At 43.5% G+C, this 20,446-nt stretch overlaps 1 protein-coding gene across 1 annotated transcript in view; it reads right to left on the reverse strand.

Annotated features, from left to right (window-relative positions):
• Positions 1-20,446, reverse strand: part of LOC135218667 (GTPase-activating protein and VPS9 domain-containing protein 1-like) — a 387,415-nt gene that overhangs the window by 198,592 nt on the left and 168,377 nt on the right. Inside the window, exons 9-11 of the mRNA XM_064255113.1 lie at positions 12,846-13,004; positions 12,471-12,643; positions 4,109-4,343 (exon numbers count right to left, since the gene is read on the reverse strand). Coding sequence (XP_064111183.1) covers positions 4,109-4,343; positions 12,471-12,643; positions 12,846-13,004 — 567 coding nt within the window. The remainder of the gene's footprint in view (positions 1-4,108; positions 4,344-12,470; positions 12,644-12,845; positions 13,005-20,446) is intronic.

The following is a 20,446-nucleotide window of genomic DNA, read 5'->3' on the forward strand; positions in this document are numbered from 1 at the left end:
TATATTTTTCCTAAGGGAATACAAAAGTGTTTTTTCATAATGGTTAGCTTTGCCAAAAATGTTAAAATCTTGAAGATACAAATTTTACACATTTTTGGTACAATAATTCCAATGATCATTGTTTTTATTTATGTACCAGCTAACTTACATCAGCTGATTGAGTTATTTAATTCAATAAATTGGGGGGTCGTTTTATACGGTTTACATACCTCTAAAGCTACATTTTTAAATGAAAAATGGGGGTCACTCGTCGCATACGCAAAGTTGCCTTATATGCCAGCATATAAGGTAGACCATTACATAGAGCCTTGCATGGTATAAGTACACAGAAATTAGTGTCCTGAATGTCCATGGAAATCACCCAATCATTTTGCTTAATAGCCACTAGAACTGTGCAGGCGGGCTCCATGGAAAAGGGGATCTGTCAAATGAACTTCTTAAGGTTGTAGATATCCAATACTGGTCTCTAAGATTTGGACACTTACAGAACAGGAAATGGGTGATTGTAGAAGCCTGGGGGGTTTAGGCAACTTCTCTAACAGAGATTCGACTTCCTGTTGCAAGACTAGGATCTTCTCCTGGTGATGAAGTTAAGAAGGAAAGGCAATCAGTGATGCTGATAGAAGAGGAGGAGAAGCATGAAAAGGAATACAGGCAGTCATCTGTTATCGGTGAACACGGTTAATGGCGATCCAGTTTTCCATAAAATTGGTGACTTATAGGACCATAACGGGCCAAGTTTCAGTTGTCAGCGCTATAACGGCCCAGGTTTCGGTTATCAGCGCCATAAGGTGCCGATAGTAGTTATGGCACCATAACATACCTAACAGGTGCCATTAACCGAAACTTGGTGCCATAAGCATCATAAATTGCCAAGTTTCGGTTGATGGCGGTTTTGCTCTTATCAGCAGCCTGCCAAGAACAGAACCCCCGCCGATAACCGGGGACTGCCTGTAATATAATTCTGCTTGATTACTTCCACCACCTAGGGTTCAGTATCTAACTCTTGCCAGACTCCACAAGGCCTACACATTGTCTTACTGGAATCAGAGGGGTGCAATAATCAGCTCTTACTAGTGTTGTGAGAACTCTCATCCTTTTGAAATCAAGACATAGATCCTCAATAGGCCGAGCAGGTTTTGACCAACTCTTATATCTTCTTTCCCACCGTTATCCCTACATTAAGGGGTCGGTTGCCTGATGTGCCTTCTCCACTGCCTTCTATCTAAAGCATCATCCTCCACCAAACCTCTTCTCTCCATGTCTTCCTTCACTTTACCTCGCCATCTAATTCTGTCTCCCTCTTGATCTTCTTCCTCTAATAGGTTCCTCCCAAGCCCTCTTCACTCCCTCCTTGTCATCCATCCTCAACACATACCCATACCATCTCAATTGTGTCACACTTATCACCTCTGTAATCTTTACTAAGTCTTCCCTCTTATTTCATCATTTTCCAATCTCGCAAGCGGCAATATTCCCATAATCCACCTCAGCATTCTTATCTCTGTTCTCTCAAGCTTTACTTCCTCTTTTCTTCTTAGAGGCCACGTTTCTGCGCCATAAATTAACACTGGTCTTATCACAGCGTTATATATCTTGACTTTTAGCTTGATTGGCATTTTCTTATCACATACCACTCCAGCTACCTCTCTCCACTTCCCCCATGCAGCATTTATCCTTCTGTCAACTTCAGCCTCACAGCCTCCCTCTTGGCTTAAAGTCGATCGTAAGTATTTAAACTTTTCTGCCTGTTTTATAATTACCACTCTCTAAAGTTTCCTGCCACTCTCCAACCATTCTCTGTAGGTCCTCCTCATTTTCAGCAGTAATCACCAGATCATCGGCGTACATTCTCTGTAGGTCCTCCTTATTTCCGGCAGTAATCACCAGATCATCGGCGTACAAGAATTCCCACAGTTCTTCATTCCTGATCGCTTCACTCAACACATCTATGACCAGCACAAACAAAAATGGGCTTAATGCTGACCCCTGGTGTAATCTAACACTAACTTTAAAGTTTTCTGTTTCCCCAACTGCTGTTATCACTTTTGTGTGCATTCTTTTATATATCATCTCGACCAGCCCAACCAACTTTTCTGGGACTTTCCTTTTCCTTCAGGGGGGCCCGCCGGTACCCTTGTACGTATATGGGGGTATAGGGCAAAAAATGCAAAGTCATGAAAAAATTCATGGAGCTTCGTATGGCAATGGAGAATACGTATACGAAATATTTCGTCAAAATTCCTCTTACTTTCGTAGTTATAGGGTAATTAGTAAACGTAACTCAATAAGGCAAAAACATTGATCTGTACAAAAAAATGAAATATTTCTTCTGCTTTCGTAAATTTTGATAATTATTGTTAAAGAAATTGTGAGCAATGGCATCTGTAGAGATTCCATGAGTCGCAGAGGGGAAGTCAGCAGCTTACCACCTTTCAGTGCGAGCACAAAGCTCATGTAGTGTACATGTTCGAGTTCCATCTCTGGCATTTGCTTGCTTTTACGTGTTTATCTTTGTTTCGGCAAAAAGAGAAGCAAAACATCTCGCTAACATGCAGACAAAGAAAATTCGTTCTAATATGATTACAGAATATCATAATACACACAATATTTGCGTAGTTAGTGAAGATAGAGAGGGAGGGGTGCGTAGTAAGGAACCCCCACATCTTGTCTGATGCACACGTCGCACTGTGCCCCAGGCTACCTTTGAGTATAAGGATCTTCATTTATGATAAATAACATAGTTTTGGTTTATTAATACCCAAAGAGGAATATAAAATTCATAATAGTTTTGGTTTATTAATACCCAAAAAGGAATATAAAATTCATAATAATTATGATTTATTAACATTGTCTTTGTAAAAAGAGAGTACTACACGTTCAAGTTTCACCTGTGACATTCTCTTACTTTTATGTTTGTTTATCTTTGTTTCGGCAAGAATTTCATCATGCCAAAGAGGAAAATACAATGAAAACATCTCACTAACATACAGAAGAAGAAAATTTGCTGTAATAAGCAGAGATCATCATTTATGATTAAATTATGATAAATAACATAGTTTTGGTTTATTAATACCCAAAAAAGAAATATACATTGATAATAATCATTATTTATGAACACTGTCTTTATAAAAATACAAAGGAAAACTTTGAACGCCCGTATCTCAAAACTATACTTATTGACCTTCAAATTCTATCTTCTCACTTAGTCTGAAATCTATAGCATTGAAATTTGGTATATAACTTAGAAAGGCATTATAGAACAATCACACAGAGCCCTTTTTTCCAATTTTTTTTTCGTCTTTTTTTGATAAATTTTTTTTTCTTGACTTATAGGGTTTATTTTTTTGTCATAATGAAAAATTCCTATCAAGCAAAAATTGACTTTTAGAAAAAAAATTCATTTAATTGGAGGTCTACATCAGGTCTATATATGGTAGTAATCCCATGTCTTAATATTAAGGGAGGAGATAGAATTTGAAAAATGGTAATTTTCGGGATAAATCGCCCTGGCATCACAAAACCGAAACCCACCTGGTGGAGAACAGGTGAACTAGACAGTCCATCCAGGTCAGCCAAGTGTTCTTTTTAAAGTGCCAACTGCAGCTGACTGGCATGAAGATGTAAGCTTTCTTTAACATTACAAAACATTGCTCAAATAAATATGATCTATATACAAAATGACATGCTGCCTAACACAGAATCCTACTAGCATTGCATAATTATATAAAAAAAATCATAGTTCATGAAAGTCTATAGAATTGAATTGACCTATGAGGTCAATCAGCACTGAAATGGAAATTGAGAGTAAAAGGTTTGAAAGGTTAACGTTAACAGGAGGAAAACCTCAAAGCAGTTGCACTATGAATCAACTGTTAGGAGATTGCAAAGTAAGATGGAATAAAGAGAATATGAAAGGGGTACAGCTGAGGCCCGAAGGCACGCTGCAAAGAACCTTAAGTTTTGCTTACAGTGCATCGCACAAGGTGCACTGATGGCATTACCCCCTACGGCGATGTGAGTATATAAAGCTTATATTTAGTCTTCCAAAAAAATCAAATCCAGCAAAGCTCACACAGGAAAACTGCATTAACAGTGAAATACTTACTTGCATAGTAGAGAGTACTTTTTCTTCAGACATGAATCCTGGGCATTCTGGGGGACTAGGCACATTAAGCGATATGACCAAAACAGTATCATAATCCAGTGGAGATGTTGTGTTGTCAACTTCATCTAGACTGTTCTGTCCTGGCAACTGACTAGAACTACTGGTTAAATCCTGTGATGAACCTAATCCGTCAGAATCAGTGGTACCTTCCGACTGACTTTTTGATGATCGTATTCTGTTAAAACCAACAACTACACATTAGTGCACTGAAGCAACTATAACAAAATATTTTAACTGATGAAAATGAAATAGCCAAACATTTCCTAATCTAGCAGAACAGACTATTATTCATAAGTCTTTTAACCCTACAAAAAATTTAAAAATTAAATCTGCCACACACACTCATGACAAGACATTGTAGTGATGTCAAACAATTATGAAAACAACCCTCCAAGTATGTTATACAATTATTACCGATGCACAATTACTTTGCTCTGTTAAAATGCCCTTCACTTAAATTCTCTCAGTGCTTATCAAAGTCTAAGTGCAAACAAAAAAAGAATATTATACTTTGTTAGCATTACTGAATTTGTATCAAAAGCATTACTGACAATGCAGAGTAGTATTTCCAAGGAACAAGTTGTCTTGTCATCTTTAATCTGGCACTATCAATGTCAAGAAGATAAGTGGTACAAGGGGCTAAAGCTGATCAAATAACCAAATAAACTTGAATTAAATTTTTAAACTGTTTTATTTGTTTCCTTTAACATATTTATACTCATCTATGCCTTTCAATGGTACTTGAGGTGCTGACAATAGTGTAAAAACGGGCATGATCTGCACTACAAAAGAACCAGGAGCATAAAAATTCCACAGCTTTAAATTCCAATGATCAAGACTGACAACGTGAAAATTCAACTTCCATCAAAAGTGCGTTAACATATCATACATGCTCTTCCTCTTGGAATACTTTCACTGGTCTTCTGTTCACTTATTTATTGCCTTAACATTATTTGTTTTTAGAACCTGTCACACTATCACCTGTACTTAACTGACCTCAATTTTACTTGTATTCAGAATAGGAATCATACTATGGCAAAACATTGTTAATCAAATATATATATATATATAAAAACAGTATCTTAATTGCATTATATTATATCTAAAAACAGTATCTTAATTGCATTATATTAAAGTGATTTGATTTCACTGTGTGGTCACATGATCTGAAATTCTAGGGTTTATGGTTAAAGGATGTGTCACTGTACTTTATGTGCAATACAGAACAAGACAGCATTGTTAATCATAAGTAAAAACAGTTCCTTATATGAATTTCATTAAAACAATTGTTCTCTCTGGAACAATATTCTGATAGACACTTATCTAATGCAGTAGAGGACTGAACTTAATACATATAGTGTTAAATACATATACTTTTCAATGTGTTTGTTAGCATGTCTATACATTCATGAATATCACATTATGACACAATATACATGCTCTCTCTCTCTCTCTCTCTATGTGCATGTGCATGCAAAAACACAGATTGCTATACTCCTCCTTACTTACCACCTCAGATCCTGGTGTAAACACTAAGTCATATGCATAAAGCACCTCCCACGAGACCCATTTTCTAAACACCTTTGTAACTTCTTCCATTACTGCAGACACCAACATTTATCACAAATTCCTCTGAATTACCTGCCACTGTCTTAATTCTAGATCTAGTGTTATGAGACCTTAATGCACCTACTACCCTTTTTCTATTTGTCATTCTGAACTCTTACCCTTATGGACACCACATCTGCACTAGGTAAACTATTACAAATTTTGGTTATAAAAAAGATAATACTCCTAACAAACTAAGTACAGTAATACCTTGCGATACAAGTTTAATTCATTCTGTAACCGAGCTCGTAAATCAAGCTATTCTTATGTCAAACAAATTTCCCCAATTCAAAATAACTGAAATAGATTTAATCTGTTCCAGCCCTGTGAAACATCCTCAAACCATCCTAATTTATGAAAAAAGACATGTGTTAATTGAGAAACACACAAGTACAGGTATTCTCTGACTTATGATGGGGTTAGGTTCCAAAAAACCCATCGCTTGTTGGAAAATCGTATCTTGAATATAGCCTAGCCTACACTAGGGTAATCGGTATCATATTTACATATGGGGTAGTCTAGCCTACACGGCATAGTATACTTTATACATATACAGTATAATTATTAATTTCAGCTAATTCTCTAGGTTCAATGCATATTGGATTATGATAATTCAGTACAGAGAGAAACTGAATAACATTAACAAGAGTTAGCCTAGTGTATACTATGGTACAGTACCATATACATACGAATACAGTAGCCTAGCCTACAGTATACTCTATACTACATACGGTAAAGTAATTTATTAATATAAGTCAATTCTGGAGGTTCAATGCATTCTTACTATGATAGTAGAAAAAAAAATTAGACACGAAATGAGAATCGGACTCAGTCCAACATCAGTATAATTGAGCGATGTCAGGCTGCTGATGGCTATGTATAATTATAAAATAAAAATGTAACAAGTATATTTTTTTTCCGTGAATCTTTTAAAAAGTTAAACATCATTTCACTGTATCCAATAATACTGTATGTACAGTGGTCCCCCCACGAATCAGAGACCCCCCCCCCCCCCCCCCCCCCCCCCCCCCCCCCCCCCCCCCCCCGTGAATAGTTATAATCCTGAATAGTTTGAACCCTTACAAAAATGCTCAAAACAGCCTATTCTGGTAGGGTTTTTTTAATAGTTTTTTAATAGTTTTATCACAAAAAGTGAATTTTATGATGAAATTGATTAAAAAAAACCAGGAATTTCTGGATATTTCTCACAGAAAAATACCGTGAATAGACAAATTTCCCATGAATAATGGGTAGATATAGTCCACCGAGAAATTTGCAAATCCGTGAGTCCACGAATCCGGAGAACACGAATATGGGGGGTCCACTGTATTCTCATATTAAATAATAACACATAGCGGTCAATATTTTGGTTTGGAAAGCAGCTGATGTCGAATAAGAGTTTAATATTAAATACTAACACATAGCTGTCAATACTTTGGTTTGGAAATCAGCTGATGTTGAATAAGAGTTTATTTCGGCGTCTTTAACTCAATTCTGAGCAAATTTTCTTGCTTCTCGTTAGCATAAACACATATCTAGACACTACTTGTATGAGACAAGGTCATGTTTCGTTATACAACGTGTTTTTAAGTCAAAATATGACTTGAATACTCTCGTTGTGAACTAAACTATTTTCTTTGTTAACAGATTGGGGAACCATATTTATTGTGTGAAAATTGTGATTCCGTTCGCTATTTGCACTTGATTTCATCATAATAAGAGCTTTATGTATCTTTTATCAGCGTGAAAACAATAGTAAAATGTGTTCTTTCAAGCCCAGTAGTTTTGATTAAAATGATTTTCTCTCAAATTTATCTACGATTGTGTTTGATGGCACAAGTTACGCGGTATGGCCGTTGGCTTACGGGAGTTTTATCCTTGCTGCCGATGCACAATAATAGTCATTAGCAGCCAAAACAGTTTTCTCAGCTTCAGCTACCACTTAGTTTAATGCAATAACTTTATTTGCTATAGATCTAAGATCAGCAAGGAAATGTACAGTTAAATTTAAACAAAGTTGTAGCTGAAGCTGAGAAAACTGTTCAAGCTGCGAATGACTATCATCGTGCATCGGCAACAAGGATAAAACTCCTGTAAGCCAATGGCCTGGAATGTATCTGGCTGACAGGTCTACCGAGTGCGCTGCAGCCCACTCGTGCACCAGCACTGTAAACTGATGCAAAGTGAGGGACACTAGGCCCCCTTTTGTTGACATATGCCACTACTGTGGTTTTGTCACTCATCAACACCATGGAGTGTCCCATCTCTCGATCCTGAAACTCTTGGCTAAGAAAGCCGCCTAGAGTTCCAGGATGTTGATGTGAAGGTGCTTGTTGTGCTGGTTCCACACTCCTGCAGTCAGCTACTCCTCCAGGTGTGCACACCAACCCTCATTCGATACACCTGAGAACAGAAGCATTTCTGGAGGGGGAGTGAGCAACTCCACTCCTATTGAGAGGTTCCTGTCATCTAGCCACCAGGCTAAATCCTTCCTCACTTCCTCTGTTAGAAGGATGAGGAAGGATTGAGGACCCTGAGCCTGTGACCAACACTCCTTTAGTCTTAACTGAAGAGACCACAGGTGAAGACACCCATGAGGGACGACTAGCTTCTCTAGTGACGACAGGTGACCAATCATGACCTGCCAAAGCTGAGCTGGCTGTTCCTGTCAAGACAAAAACAGTTGAGCTGCCTTCCTGAACTTGCTGATTCTCGTATCTGCAGGGAAGACTCGTGCTGCTACCGTATCTATCAGCATGCCCAGGTACTTTATCCTCTGCTTGGGAATGAGATCCGACTTCTCAAAATTTATCCTTAGATTGCAACAAAAATCAAGAAGTCAATCACTGTCCTGTAGCAACTGCGAGAGCTAGCCAGTCATCGAGATACCTCAATAGACATATCCCGACCAAGTTGGCCCAAGCTGACACCAAGGTGAACACTCTCGTGAAAATATGCATCCTTCAGGTCTACCGAAAGCATGAAGTCGTTCTCCCTGATAGAGGCGAGCACGGAACGTGCCGTCTCTATGGTGAACCAAGTCTGGTGAACAAATCGGTTCAAGGGAGACAGATCCATCACCGGTCTCCAGGCCCCCGTAGCCTTCTCCATCTGGAAAAGTCAGCTGTAGAACCCTGGTGATCGATCTCGTACAACTTCCACAGCTCCCTTGATCAACATTGATAGCACTTCTTCCTTGAGTGCCAGATCCTTGGCCAAACCAGGGATATAAGTTCGAAGTTGGACCAGGTTGTCGGTGAGGGGTGGCCTTGACTCGAAGAGCATAAGATATCCCTCCCGAAGGACATCCACCACCCAGCCCCAGGTCTCAGCTCCGTAGTGCTGCCATGTTGCCCAATGACTCGCCAGGCACCTCTCCACTGGTGGCAGCAGCTGAGGGGGAACGCTGTCCCTAGTGATTCCCTCTCTTCTTCTTTCACTTACCTCCCTTCCGGCAAGAGAAGGGGGGTTGAAAGGGGAGCTGTCGTTCCCCTTTTGGAGTGAAGGAAGAAGGCTGGGTCTTTCCTCGCCCCCTTCAAAGGAGGAGACTTCTTGGAGGCGGAGGAAGCTCTAGCTTGGCTTGAAGGCCTAGCTGCAGTTGCACGAGATGGCACGGATGTCTTAGCAGCTGCCTGGTGGACAAGAAAATCACTGTCTTCAGCTCTACACTTGTCTACTGCAGCATCCACCATCTCTCTAGGGAAGAGAGAGGAGGAACCAAGCAACGGTCCATTCCTTAGACCCAATACCAACTCTGGATCCGCAAACCTGGTTATACGAGTTAGAACAGCGTCCCTCCTCCTAAGAACCAGGTTGGCCCACAGGTTTGCTGTCTGATGGGCCAGGTAGGAAATAGCCCTACCTCCAGACTGACATAGTCTCCTGAAAGCTGAATCTTCCCTGGGAACTATCGGTCCTGAAGAAGCAGTGACTTTGGATACTGGGAGGGACCACAGTGCGAAAGGCATTCAGAGGGAGCTAATGTCGATCCTTCCCCTAGGTCATTGTGGATCAGCGCGATGACCTCCGCAAAAGACCTCTGAATCTTGGGAGTGACTGCATCCTGGGGAGAAGGACCATCAAGACCCTCTAGGATGAGTCTCTTCTTCTTTCCTCTTCCCTCAGAAGGAAGAGCCTCAACAAACCCCCTATGATCTCCTCGAACCACTTGAGTGTATGGCCTCTTGGGTCCTAAGACCCTGTCGGGAATGTACACTCTCATGGCTGAACCGTGAGGAGAACACTCCCCATGGTTCCCCCTGGTCGCCTCACCCCTCCCGGTGTATCCTGAGGAAGTTGAAGGGACAGGTGAGGAAGATCTGATGACGCTCCTGCTCGGTCTGCTAGCAGAACTAGCAGAGAGAGCAGGCCGAAAACGATCACCAATCCACGGTGATGATTGGCTCGCAGGTCTAGAGGAGTGTTCTCCCTGCGGAGAAACATTCCCCCAAGAATGGTAACGACGCTCTCGCACGTCACAAGAACAGCTATCCGGCACTCATACCGTCCGGTCACACGAGGGTCACACAATGATCGTGCGGAGAATAGTGTCCACCCGTGTGACGAGAGCGGGCACTGTCCTCACGATGAGTCACAGTCCCCAAAGAGGCCGAAACCTCATGAGAAGACTAAACGGAGGACCTCCTACCGATCTCACCAAGTGCATGGTCCCATGGGACTGTCGCAGCACCACCGGAACTGAGAGATCGCTATGCAAGCAATCACCGGCAAGGTGTGAATCATCTGAGTCATTCACCCCTTCCCTCTGCAACGTGCTTGAGTTGTGGCGGTGAGTGGACTCAGTGTCACCAACTGAAGCTGCACGTTCATCGGTAGATGTACGTGCACTTGGGGAAACTCGCGAAAAAGAACCCGAGACAGTCCCGGTCCTAGAGGCAGAACCTCTCAGACTAGGTGCAGAAGTACACACCGAAGCATGAACTTCTGTGGTCCACACCCCGTGTGCCCCTGGGGACAACGAGGTGGTTCCTGTTGCCAAAGGAACGGGAGGACCAGCGGAAGGCCCACCACTCTCCTTTTGCTTCTCCTTGGACTTCTTTGCCAGCTTCCTCATAGCCGAAGCAGCGGGCTCCAGGGGAGCCAGGACCGGGGGCACCGACACCACAGCAGCACTCGCAGTCAGGAACTGGGCAGCAACAGGCATGGGCACGGAGACAGGTGGAAGATCCAGTGGGGATGGTCTCTGGGGCTGTCATAAGTAGCTGGAGGGGGAGGGGGGGGGGGGGGGGAGGAGGACTGCATAACTTGGAGGGGGAGGAGGAAAAAATGGGTCTGTCCTTGAGGCATGTGGCACCGATGACGCAACCACTGATGGTGCTACCGTGGTAACGTGTTGAGTATACACCAGGTGAGGTGGTGCCACATAACCAGGTGTCGACAGTCGTCGTCGTCCCCGCTGCTGCCCCAGGAGTCACAGGGGCTGATGAAAAATATGCCATCAGCCCCTGGAGAGGAGTGCCAGTCAAGCTCAACTTCACTCATGCCTGCTGCAAATCCCCAACCATGGAGACAGACACATCTGAGGGAGCAAAAGTTGGGTTAGTGGGAGGAGTTCCTACTTGCCCCGAAGGAGAAGGATCCCCTTTGGAGTGAGTAGAAGCCCCTGAGTACAACTCCAAGTCGGTGTACCTCCCCCCTCTTCTACACTTGACAAATCGAGAGAAAAAGCGGAAGGAGGCATTTCCCGAGATGGGGAAGCTTACACGGTGGAAGGAAGGATTAGTCACCTACGGAGTCATTGGAGGAGTGTAACCCTCTGATGAAGAATTGGAAGACTTCTCCAAAGTTCATTTCCTTTCCTCGTATCTCCCCAACTGCTCCACTAACCAAGAGATACAAGTCTCACAAGGGTTATTTACTGAACACTCATGCCTTCTGCATTTTACGCAAAGGGAGTGAGGGTCTACCGCAATTTTAGACCTGAAGCCACCACAGTTCTTGCGCGGCCCCCCCTCCAGGCAAATGTGTTGCGAAAATTGGGAGAAAGATCTCACAGTTTGTTCTCGTACGACAAAGACAGGCAGAGAGTGACAGCATGTCTGCACACCACGGAGACCAAAAGCAAGATGAAATGTTTACATCCAGTCGGGCGAGACTCCCGACTATTGGACAAGCAGTTACTGCCTAACTACCTTATTGTTGTTCGTTAACGACCAATTTCCAGTCTACGCTGAAAGTAATTCCTTATGCAAAGGACTGAGTGTTTGTATTGCGTATAAGAACAATTCGTATGTTGGGTTGCTTGTATCTCAAGGTATTACTGTAGTATTTAACTTAATGCTACAAAGTGACGCCACATTTACAACAGCAGCCTGCCTGATGTTGCAAGCAAAGACAGCTAGGTCAGGTAATGAAGAGTGCAGAGGAAGTTTGTTGCAGTAAATTCTATGAATTCACTTTACGTCTGTGCCACAAGTCTGCCTCAGTAATGCAACTCAACTACTTTCAATCTTATCAATAAAGTTTTTGTCCAATTCTACGAACCTCATATTTAGAAGGCACATTTTCCTTTTAATTTCATACATTTTATCCCTAAGATATTTACCCTTAACATGGATACATGACTTCAGTCACTGATATGTCCTATAAATAGACAAAAACTCCCAGAATAAACTGTTCCCAACCATACAACAAAACACTTCTTGTAATAGCACTTTTATTGAAGTCCACAAACCTCTGACTTTTAACACGTCCTAATAAGCTCTTTTTAGGTATGTTAGGTGTGGTTATAACAGATGCTGAAGATATAGAAGCTGATGAAGGTGTTAACTGGGTTGGTTTCAGTCTTCCAATATATGACTCTAGGTCCTTTCTTGTCAGTTCACCTTCAGGTAATTCATTTAGTACCTGAAAAAAGCACCATGTATTTTAAAGTTATGATATTTACTATTATAAAATACTTGGAAATACAAGCACATCTCTAATATAATCACAGTTTGTTTTTTGTATATCATTATTAAAACCAGTTTAATCATACCAAAATTTTCCCAAATATAAAATCAACTTGGATTAAGTGCCATAATACAAGGTTTAGTGAAATACAACTTACCATAAATAAAAAAGAGAGAAGTGAATGTAACCTAGGTTCAGGAATAAGACAAGATGATCTAACCATCTCTCTTAATGGACTGTTCAAAGAAGCACTTGCTTGTGGAGGCACCTCTGCTCCCCCACCAGCTACTATACCATTTACAACCCCTGATATCACCTACAAAAAAATTAGAATATAAGCCAGAATCCTTAAATGTTCATATTAAAAAAATGATATTGTTAAACTACAATAAAGTTTTGTACATACTTACCTGGCAGATATATACGATTAATGGCCCACCCAGCCTCCCCTCAGGAGACAGGTGGAAGAGAAAAATCTGACAAGCAAGGGGTATTGGTTCGTACACCCGCCACCCAGCGGTGGGTAAGGTAGACCACCTGACCTACCTGTCGCGTGTGCCGCGAGATTTGAAATTCTGTCGGGAACATCGGAGACTATAGCTAAGTATATATCTGCCAGGTAAGTATGTACAAAACTTTATTGTAGTTTAACAATATCATTTTTGTACATGAACTTCCCTGTTAGATATATACTTAGCTGATTGGCACCCTTGGTGGAGGGTAAGAGACAGCTAAATAATACAGGTAAGAAGGGAAACAACTAATGTTGTAGGATATAAAAACCTTGGTTCTTACCTTTTCAGGATGAAGACTTCATAGATACTGTCTCTGAGTCTGCATTGCCTGGAGAGCTACAGTTGGGAAATGACCTGTTGCTGAAAGACTCTCGGATCTACCACTGGGATATGTGATCCCCTTCTGTGGTAGAATCCAAGTCGGATCCTGTTAAAGGGACCTTGTCCGCTTACATAACAGATCCTTACCACTACCTCTGCAAGGAGCCAAAACCCACCAGACCACCTAACCAAAATACAAAGGGTTAACTACGACAAAAAGAGGTGCCTCCTGCAACCTCTTTCAGACAACCAAAAACACAAATACAAAATATAGGGTAACATATCACAAATTTAAACAGGATAAGTTTCAGCTCCCTGCCCCAGCACCGAATCCGCCGATACGAAAGGACCCAAGGCGAAGCATTTATCATACGTGATTTTTACATCACGTAGGTAGTGGTTTGCGAAAACCGACTGGCATCTCCAAAAAGTCGCCTCCATCAAGTTCCGCACAAACATATTTTTCTTGAATGCAAGTGAAGTTGCAATGGCTCTCACCTCGTGAGCTTTCACTTTCAGTAGTTTAAAATGCTCTTCCTTGCAGGCAACATGTGCCTCTGTAATAAGACTTCTCAGGAAGAAGGAAAGAGCATTCTTCGACATGGGCCGAGTGGGGTCCTTTACGGAGCACCAAAGCACATCTTGATTAGCCTTAAGTTGCTCCTTCCTCTTAAGGTAATACTTCATAATTCTCATAGGGCAAAGAGTTCTTTCAGGCTCTTCCCCTACCAGAAAAGATAAACCACGAACTTCAAAGCTCCTGGGCCAAGGACATGATGGGTTTTCATTTTTTGCAAGAAACCCTGGAAGAAACGAACACACCATAGAATCTTCCTTAAACCCGACATTGCCCTCAATAGCTTGGAGCTCACTCACCCTCTTAGCTGTAGCTAGGGCCATAAGGAAGAGAGCCTTCTTCGTCAGGTCCTTGAAAGAGGCTGAGCCAGGAGGTTTGAATCTAGACGATCCAAGGAATTGTAGAACTACGTCTAGATTCCAGTTCGGTACAACATGAGAACGTTTAAAGGTTTCAAATGATCTAATAAGATCATGCAGGTCCTTATCATCGGAGATATTTAAGCCTTTATGCCGAAATACTGCCGCCAACATACTGCGGTATCCCTTAATAGTTGACACAAGATGACACTCTTCTTTGAGAAAAATGAGGAAATCCGCAATTTGGGTCACAGAGGTACTGGAAGAGGAAATGTTCTTCCTCTTGCACCATCGTCTGAAGACATCCCACTTTGACTGGTATACACGCAAGGTGGAAGGTCTCCTCGCTCTTGCGATTGCTTTAGCAGCTGTTGCTGAAAAGCCTTTCGCTCTGACCAGACTTTGGACAGTCTGAAGCCAGTCAGACTGAGAGCGAGGAGATTTTTGTGGTACCTGTCGAAGTGGGGCTGTCTGAGTAGATCGCTCCTTAGCGGGAGCAATCTTGGAAGGTCCACTAACCATTCCAGTACCTCTGTGAACCATTCTTGGGCCGGCCAAAAGGGAGCGATTAAGATCATTCTCGTTGAATCGGACTCTAAGAATTTCTTGATAGTTAGCCCCAGGATCTTGAAGGGGGGAAACGCGTAGACGTCGAGTCCGCTCCAGTCTAATAGAAGAGCATCTATTGCTAATGCCTCTGGATCCGATATCGGAGAGCAGTAAGGATCCAGTCTCTTGTTTTTCGACGTGGCAAAGAGGTCTATGTGTGGCCTGCCCCACAACTTCCACAGGCTCTGGCATAAATCCAAATGAAGGGTCCACTCTGTGGGAAGGACCTGATCTTTCCTGCTGCGGAGATCTGCTCTTACATTCCTTTCTCCCTCCACGAACCTGGTGAGAAGCTTGATTCCCCTTTCTTCTGTCCACAGAAGAAGGTCTCTTGCTGTCTCGTACAGGGAGAAGGAATGCGTTCCCCCCTGTTTTCTGATATATGCCAGAGCTGTAGTGTTGTCCGCGTTGACCTGCACTACCGATCTTCTGACTTTGGGCTCGAAAGCTTTCAGAGCCAACCACACAGCCATCAACTCCTTTCTGTTGATGTGCCAGGCTACCTGGTACCCCACCCAGGTACCTGACACCTCGTTGGTTCCCAGAGTCGCCCCCCACCCCGTGTCCGACGCGTTGGAGTACAACACTAGGTTGGGGGTCTGGGATTAAAGAGACAGTCCCTTCGCAAAGAGGTTGGGATCTGTCCACCATATGAGATGTTTCTTGACTTCCTGGGATAACGACAGGGAGAACGTCAAATCCTGAGAACGACGACTCCAATTCCGATGAAAAAAGAATTGGAGCGGTCTCAGGTGCAACCTTCCTAGGGAAACGAATGGCTCCAGCAAGGAGAGCGTCCCCAGCAGACTCATCCACTCCCTCGCTGTGCATACTTCTTTCCCTAAGAAGGTTGTTACTCTCTCGAATCCTCAGGCTATCCTTTCCTGGAAGGGAAAAGCCCGAAAACTCAGAGAGTTCATCTGTATCCAGAGATACACACACTCTTGTTCGGGAATTAGCGACGACTTCTTGAAATTGACGAGAAGTCCCAACGCCTTCGTCAATTCTAGTGTTACTTGCAAGTCCTTCAAACAACGATCTTCTGAATTGGCCCTTATCAGCCAATCGTCGAGGTACATGGATATCCTCACCCCTTTCAAATGAAGCCATTGAGCTACGTTTCTCAAGATCCCCGTGAACACTTGAGGGGCCGTCGAGAGGCCGAAACACAGAGCCCTGAACTGAAAAATTTTCCCCTCCATCATGAATCTGAGAAACATCCTCGAGGAAGGATGGATCGGTACGTGGAAGTAAGCGTCCTGCAAATCCAAGGAAACCATCCAGTCCCCTGGACGAAGTGCTGCCAGCACTGATGAAGGTGTTTCCATCGTGAACTTCTTCTTTTCTACAAAGAAGTTCACGGCGCTTACATCCAACACCGGTCTCCATCCCCCTGAGGACTTCGGAACTAGGAAAAGGCGGTTGTAGAAGCCTGATGAACGATGGTCTGTCACTAGTTCGATAGCCTCCTTCTCCAGCATCTGTTCTACTGCTAGATGGAGAGCTTGATTCATGATGGGGTCTCTGTACCTGGCCGTCAACTCCATTGGGGTGGTCGTCAAGGGAGGTCTTGTGACGAAAGGGATGAGGTAACCTCTCCTCAAAATTGAAAGGGTCCAAGGATCCGCACCTTTCTTGGCCCAGACTTCCGCAAATCCTAAGAGTCTGGCGCCCACCATTGTTTGAAGGACTTGCAAGTTATTTGGGGGCTTTGACTGACTTGGCGAAAGTCTTACCTCTTCTTGAAGGTCTACGACCTCTAAACGCAGAGGTTCTGGAGGAAGAAGCCCCTCGAAAGGGTTCTCGAGCACTTGACTTCTCCTTCTTAGCCTTGGTTGGGAAGGAAGGGCGAGGTTTTCTTGCCGACTGGGCCAAAAGGTCCTGGGTGGCTTTAGCCGAAAGCAATCTAGAAATGTCCTGAACTAGATGTTTAGGGAACAACTAAGCGGACAGAGGAGCAAACAGCAAAGAAGACCTCTGGGGGTGGGAGACAGACTTCGTTAAGAAGGAACAATATACGGACCTCTTCTTCACGATCCCGGCCCCATACAGGGAGGCGATTTCACTCGCTCCGTCTCTTACAGACTTGTCCATACAAGACAAAACACACATGAGATCCTCCGGAGAAAAAGACTCTGGCACTTCAATCTTCTTGGCCAGGACTCCCAACGACCAATCAAGGAAGTTAAAGACCTCCAGCACTCTGAACATGCCTTTCAGCATGTGGTCTACTTCATTCATTGCCCAAGTCGTCTTTGCAGAGTTAAGGGCAGCTCTCCTCGTGGAATCTACCAGCGCCAAAAAATCAGAATCAGCCGAAGACGGTAGACCCAATCCCAAGGACTCTCCTGTTTCGTACCAGAAACCAGCGCGTCCTGATAACTTCGAAGGAGGGAAAGCGAACATCGTTTTCCCCGCTTCTTCTTTGGAAGCCATCCATGAACCAAAACTCCTCAGTGCCTTCTTCATCGAAAGGGTCGGCTTCATCCTCACACAAGAAGAACTCTTCGCTGTCTTCACCGTTGAAAAAAGTGAGTGAGGAGAAGGAGGAGCCGAAGGAGTAAGGGAATCCCCAAATACTTGCAAGAGCAGCTCTGTAAGCTTCTTGTAAGAAGGCACAGCAGCAGAAGTGTTCGGTTCCTCATCAGAACCGTCTAGTACGTCTTGCCGAGGAGAGCGCTGAAGATCCTTAGGTGACGAAGGGGTCCTATTACGAGCTGAGTGAGAGGTTGGAGAGCGCCCTCTAGAAGAAGAGCTCAAATCCACCGGAGAACGAAAACTCCCCATATGAAGGAGACCGCCTAAACAGAGAAGAACGATCCTCTGAAGAGCGGCGCCTAGATCTCTTGATCGGAAGAGAAACGTCTTTCTTCCTACGCAATCCAAAGGCTAGAGAGTCTGCCAGCGCCGTGATCTGAGCTTGAAGTCCCGCCAGTACTCTAGTAGGAGTATCTTGCTGTTCTTCCTCGGAACCAGGCGCAGAACGAGGGGGGCGAGAAGAAGAACGATTGCAGGATCTCTTGGGTTTCTTCGCCTCCAACGACGATTCTTCCGGGAAAACCTCCGGACTAGAAGCCAAAGGACTGCAGGGAGCCTTCCAAGCCCTCTTTAATGGGTGCGACGCATCTGGGGAGTTCCAACCTCTCTTCGGAGAGGGAGACGACGAAGAGGAGAAGTATTGGCGTAGGAGCTCCTTCTTGTAGCGATCCAAGGCAGCCTGGGAGCGTACTTCAGGATCTGCCGAGGGGACGCCTGACCGGTGGGGGTTCTCCCTAGCCCTCTTGCGGCTTTCGACTTTCCTACTCCACTGGAACTGGGAGTCTGGAAGAGGTCTAGGCCTAGAGGCACTAAGGAGCCGGTCAGACGCACCCTCCACAACACTGGGGACACTGCACTGATCACTAACACTCTCCTTACCTTCCAACTGACGAATCTTCTGATCCATAGATAGAATCTTGGCTCTTAAAGCCGCCGCCTCTGAAGATGAATCTTCGGCTTCGGTGCGGGGAGCAGGGGCTGCAACTTGGAGAGAAGGTTCTACTTCTACATTAGTATTAGGATCCACATCCAACTCACTCATTCTAGACCTACTAGAACTTCTAGAGGAAGCCTTACGCACTCTATCACATTCCAACTTCCTAACATAAGAAGAGAGAGCCTTATATTCTTCTTCATTCAACACCTTACATTCACTACAAGGGTTAGCAAAAGAAAATTCATTCCCCCTGCATTTCATGCAAACCGAGTGAGGGTCAACCGAAGCTTTCGGCAACCTCACCTTACATCCTTCAATCACACAAACCCTAAACAAAACAGAAGTTTTAGCTACTGAATCTAGGTCAGACATTGTTAAAGAAAATCAAAATCAAAATCAAAACAATCCACAATTAGCGTATGCCAAGCCAAACAGAGCGAATACGTCACCAAATGAAGTCCAAATTAACTCCAGGCAAGCGAGAATCGAAAAACTATCGAGAGGAACCGACAACAGTTGTTATCGTTCCCGCGACAGAGAAAAATCTGACAAGCAAGGGGGATTGGTTCGTACACCCGCCACCCAGCGGCGGGTAAGGTAGACCACCTGACCTACTTGTCGCGTGTGCCGTGAGATTTGAAATTCTGTCGGGAACGTCGGAGACTATAGCTAAGTATATATCTGACAGGGAAGTTCATGTACAAAATTACAAAATATAATAAAAATAAAAACTTGGCAAAAGGAATGTATGTACCCAGAAAAATAAATCCATTGCCTTAATCACTGGTCATATGTAAAATCTAAGATGAATATCATGCCATTTAAAACAATTCTTTATTAGGATGCACTCAAAATCTGTCATCCAACAGGGAATCATAGTGTAGTTAATAAGTCCAGCCCACTTACAGGTATGGATAGTTACAACACTGCTGATAAGCTCAATACATTATAGCCCTACGACCATGAGAGGGGAGGAGGGGGGCTCTGATTACATAATTACTTGGTAAGTATACATACATATAGTTTTATTTTATTACAAAAATCAATTTTTGAAAGTAAATTGCATTTCTCCTAACTATACAAAACTGAGGTCCTTTACATAAAGAATTACGTACTTTCAGCGTAGCTAGAATATGGCTGTTAAATTCTTGAACGAGTGGTTAGGCAGTAACTACCGTCTGGTAGGCAGGTAGGCCCACCTGCCCGGATGTAAACACTCCACTTTGCCATTCAGCCCAGGTTTCAGATTGAGGGGTGGGATGAGGTGGGCATTAATGTAAAGGACCTCAGGTTTGTATAGTTAAGAAAAACACAATTTACTTTAAAAAACTGTGATTTGTTCCTACATGATATACAAACCCTTGGTCCTTTACATAAGGAAGACTCACTGAATGGTGGGAGGAATGTGAGTGAGCCTCTAGAACTGACTGGAGTTCTGTACACCTTGGCTATTCCTTCTGGTCGTAAGAGCTAGGAGTGCCCTGCCTCTGACAACTTGATCGGAGTAGAGGAGCTGCAAGATCAAGTCGAACTTATGGGCATTTTCAAAATGAGTGAGCAATCGCAACTCATCCAAAAAAGGGCTGAGAAGATTATATAGTCTGGGGCATTCATGCAAAGTTCTGGGAAGGGTTTGCATTATTGCCAGTCTCCTTCCTCCCCTTGCTAGAGGAAGGAGTGGGACTACTCTGATTCTGATAAGAAAAATAGAAAGGATGCTCGATGTGTAAATTTACCCCATCAATTGCCTGACCAGCCAGTGTAAGTTCAAGTCCTATCCTCAACCTGAAGGAAGGGGATTAGAAGGACAAAGAGGGGAAGTTGGAGAGGCCAGTCACTCTCGCATCCCTCTTATCTCTAGAACCTCACACCATAGGCAAGATGCAACTTGTCCTCTTGAAG

This window comes from Macrobrachium nipponense, chromosome 9, assembly GCF_015104395.2.
Source record: "Macrobrachium nipponense isolate FS-2020 chromosome 9, ASM1510439v2, whole genome shotgun sequence".
Classification (NCBI taxonomy): domain Eukaryota; kingdom Metazoa; phylum Arthropoda; class Malacostraca; order Decapoda; family Palaemonidae; genus Macrobrachium; species Macrobrachium nipponense.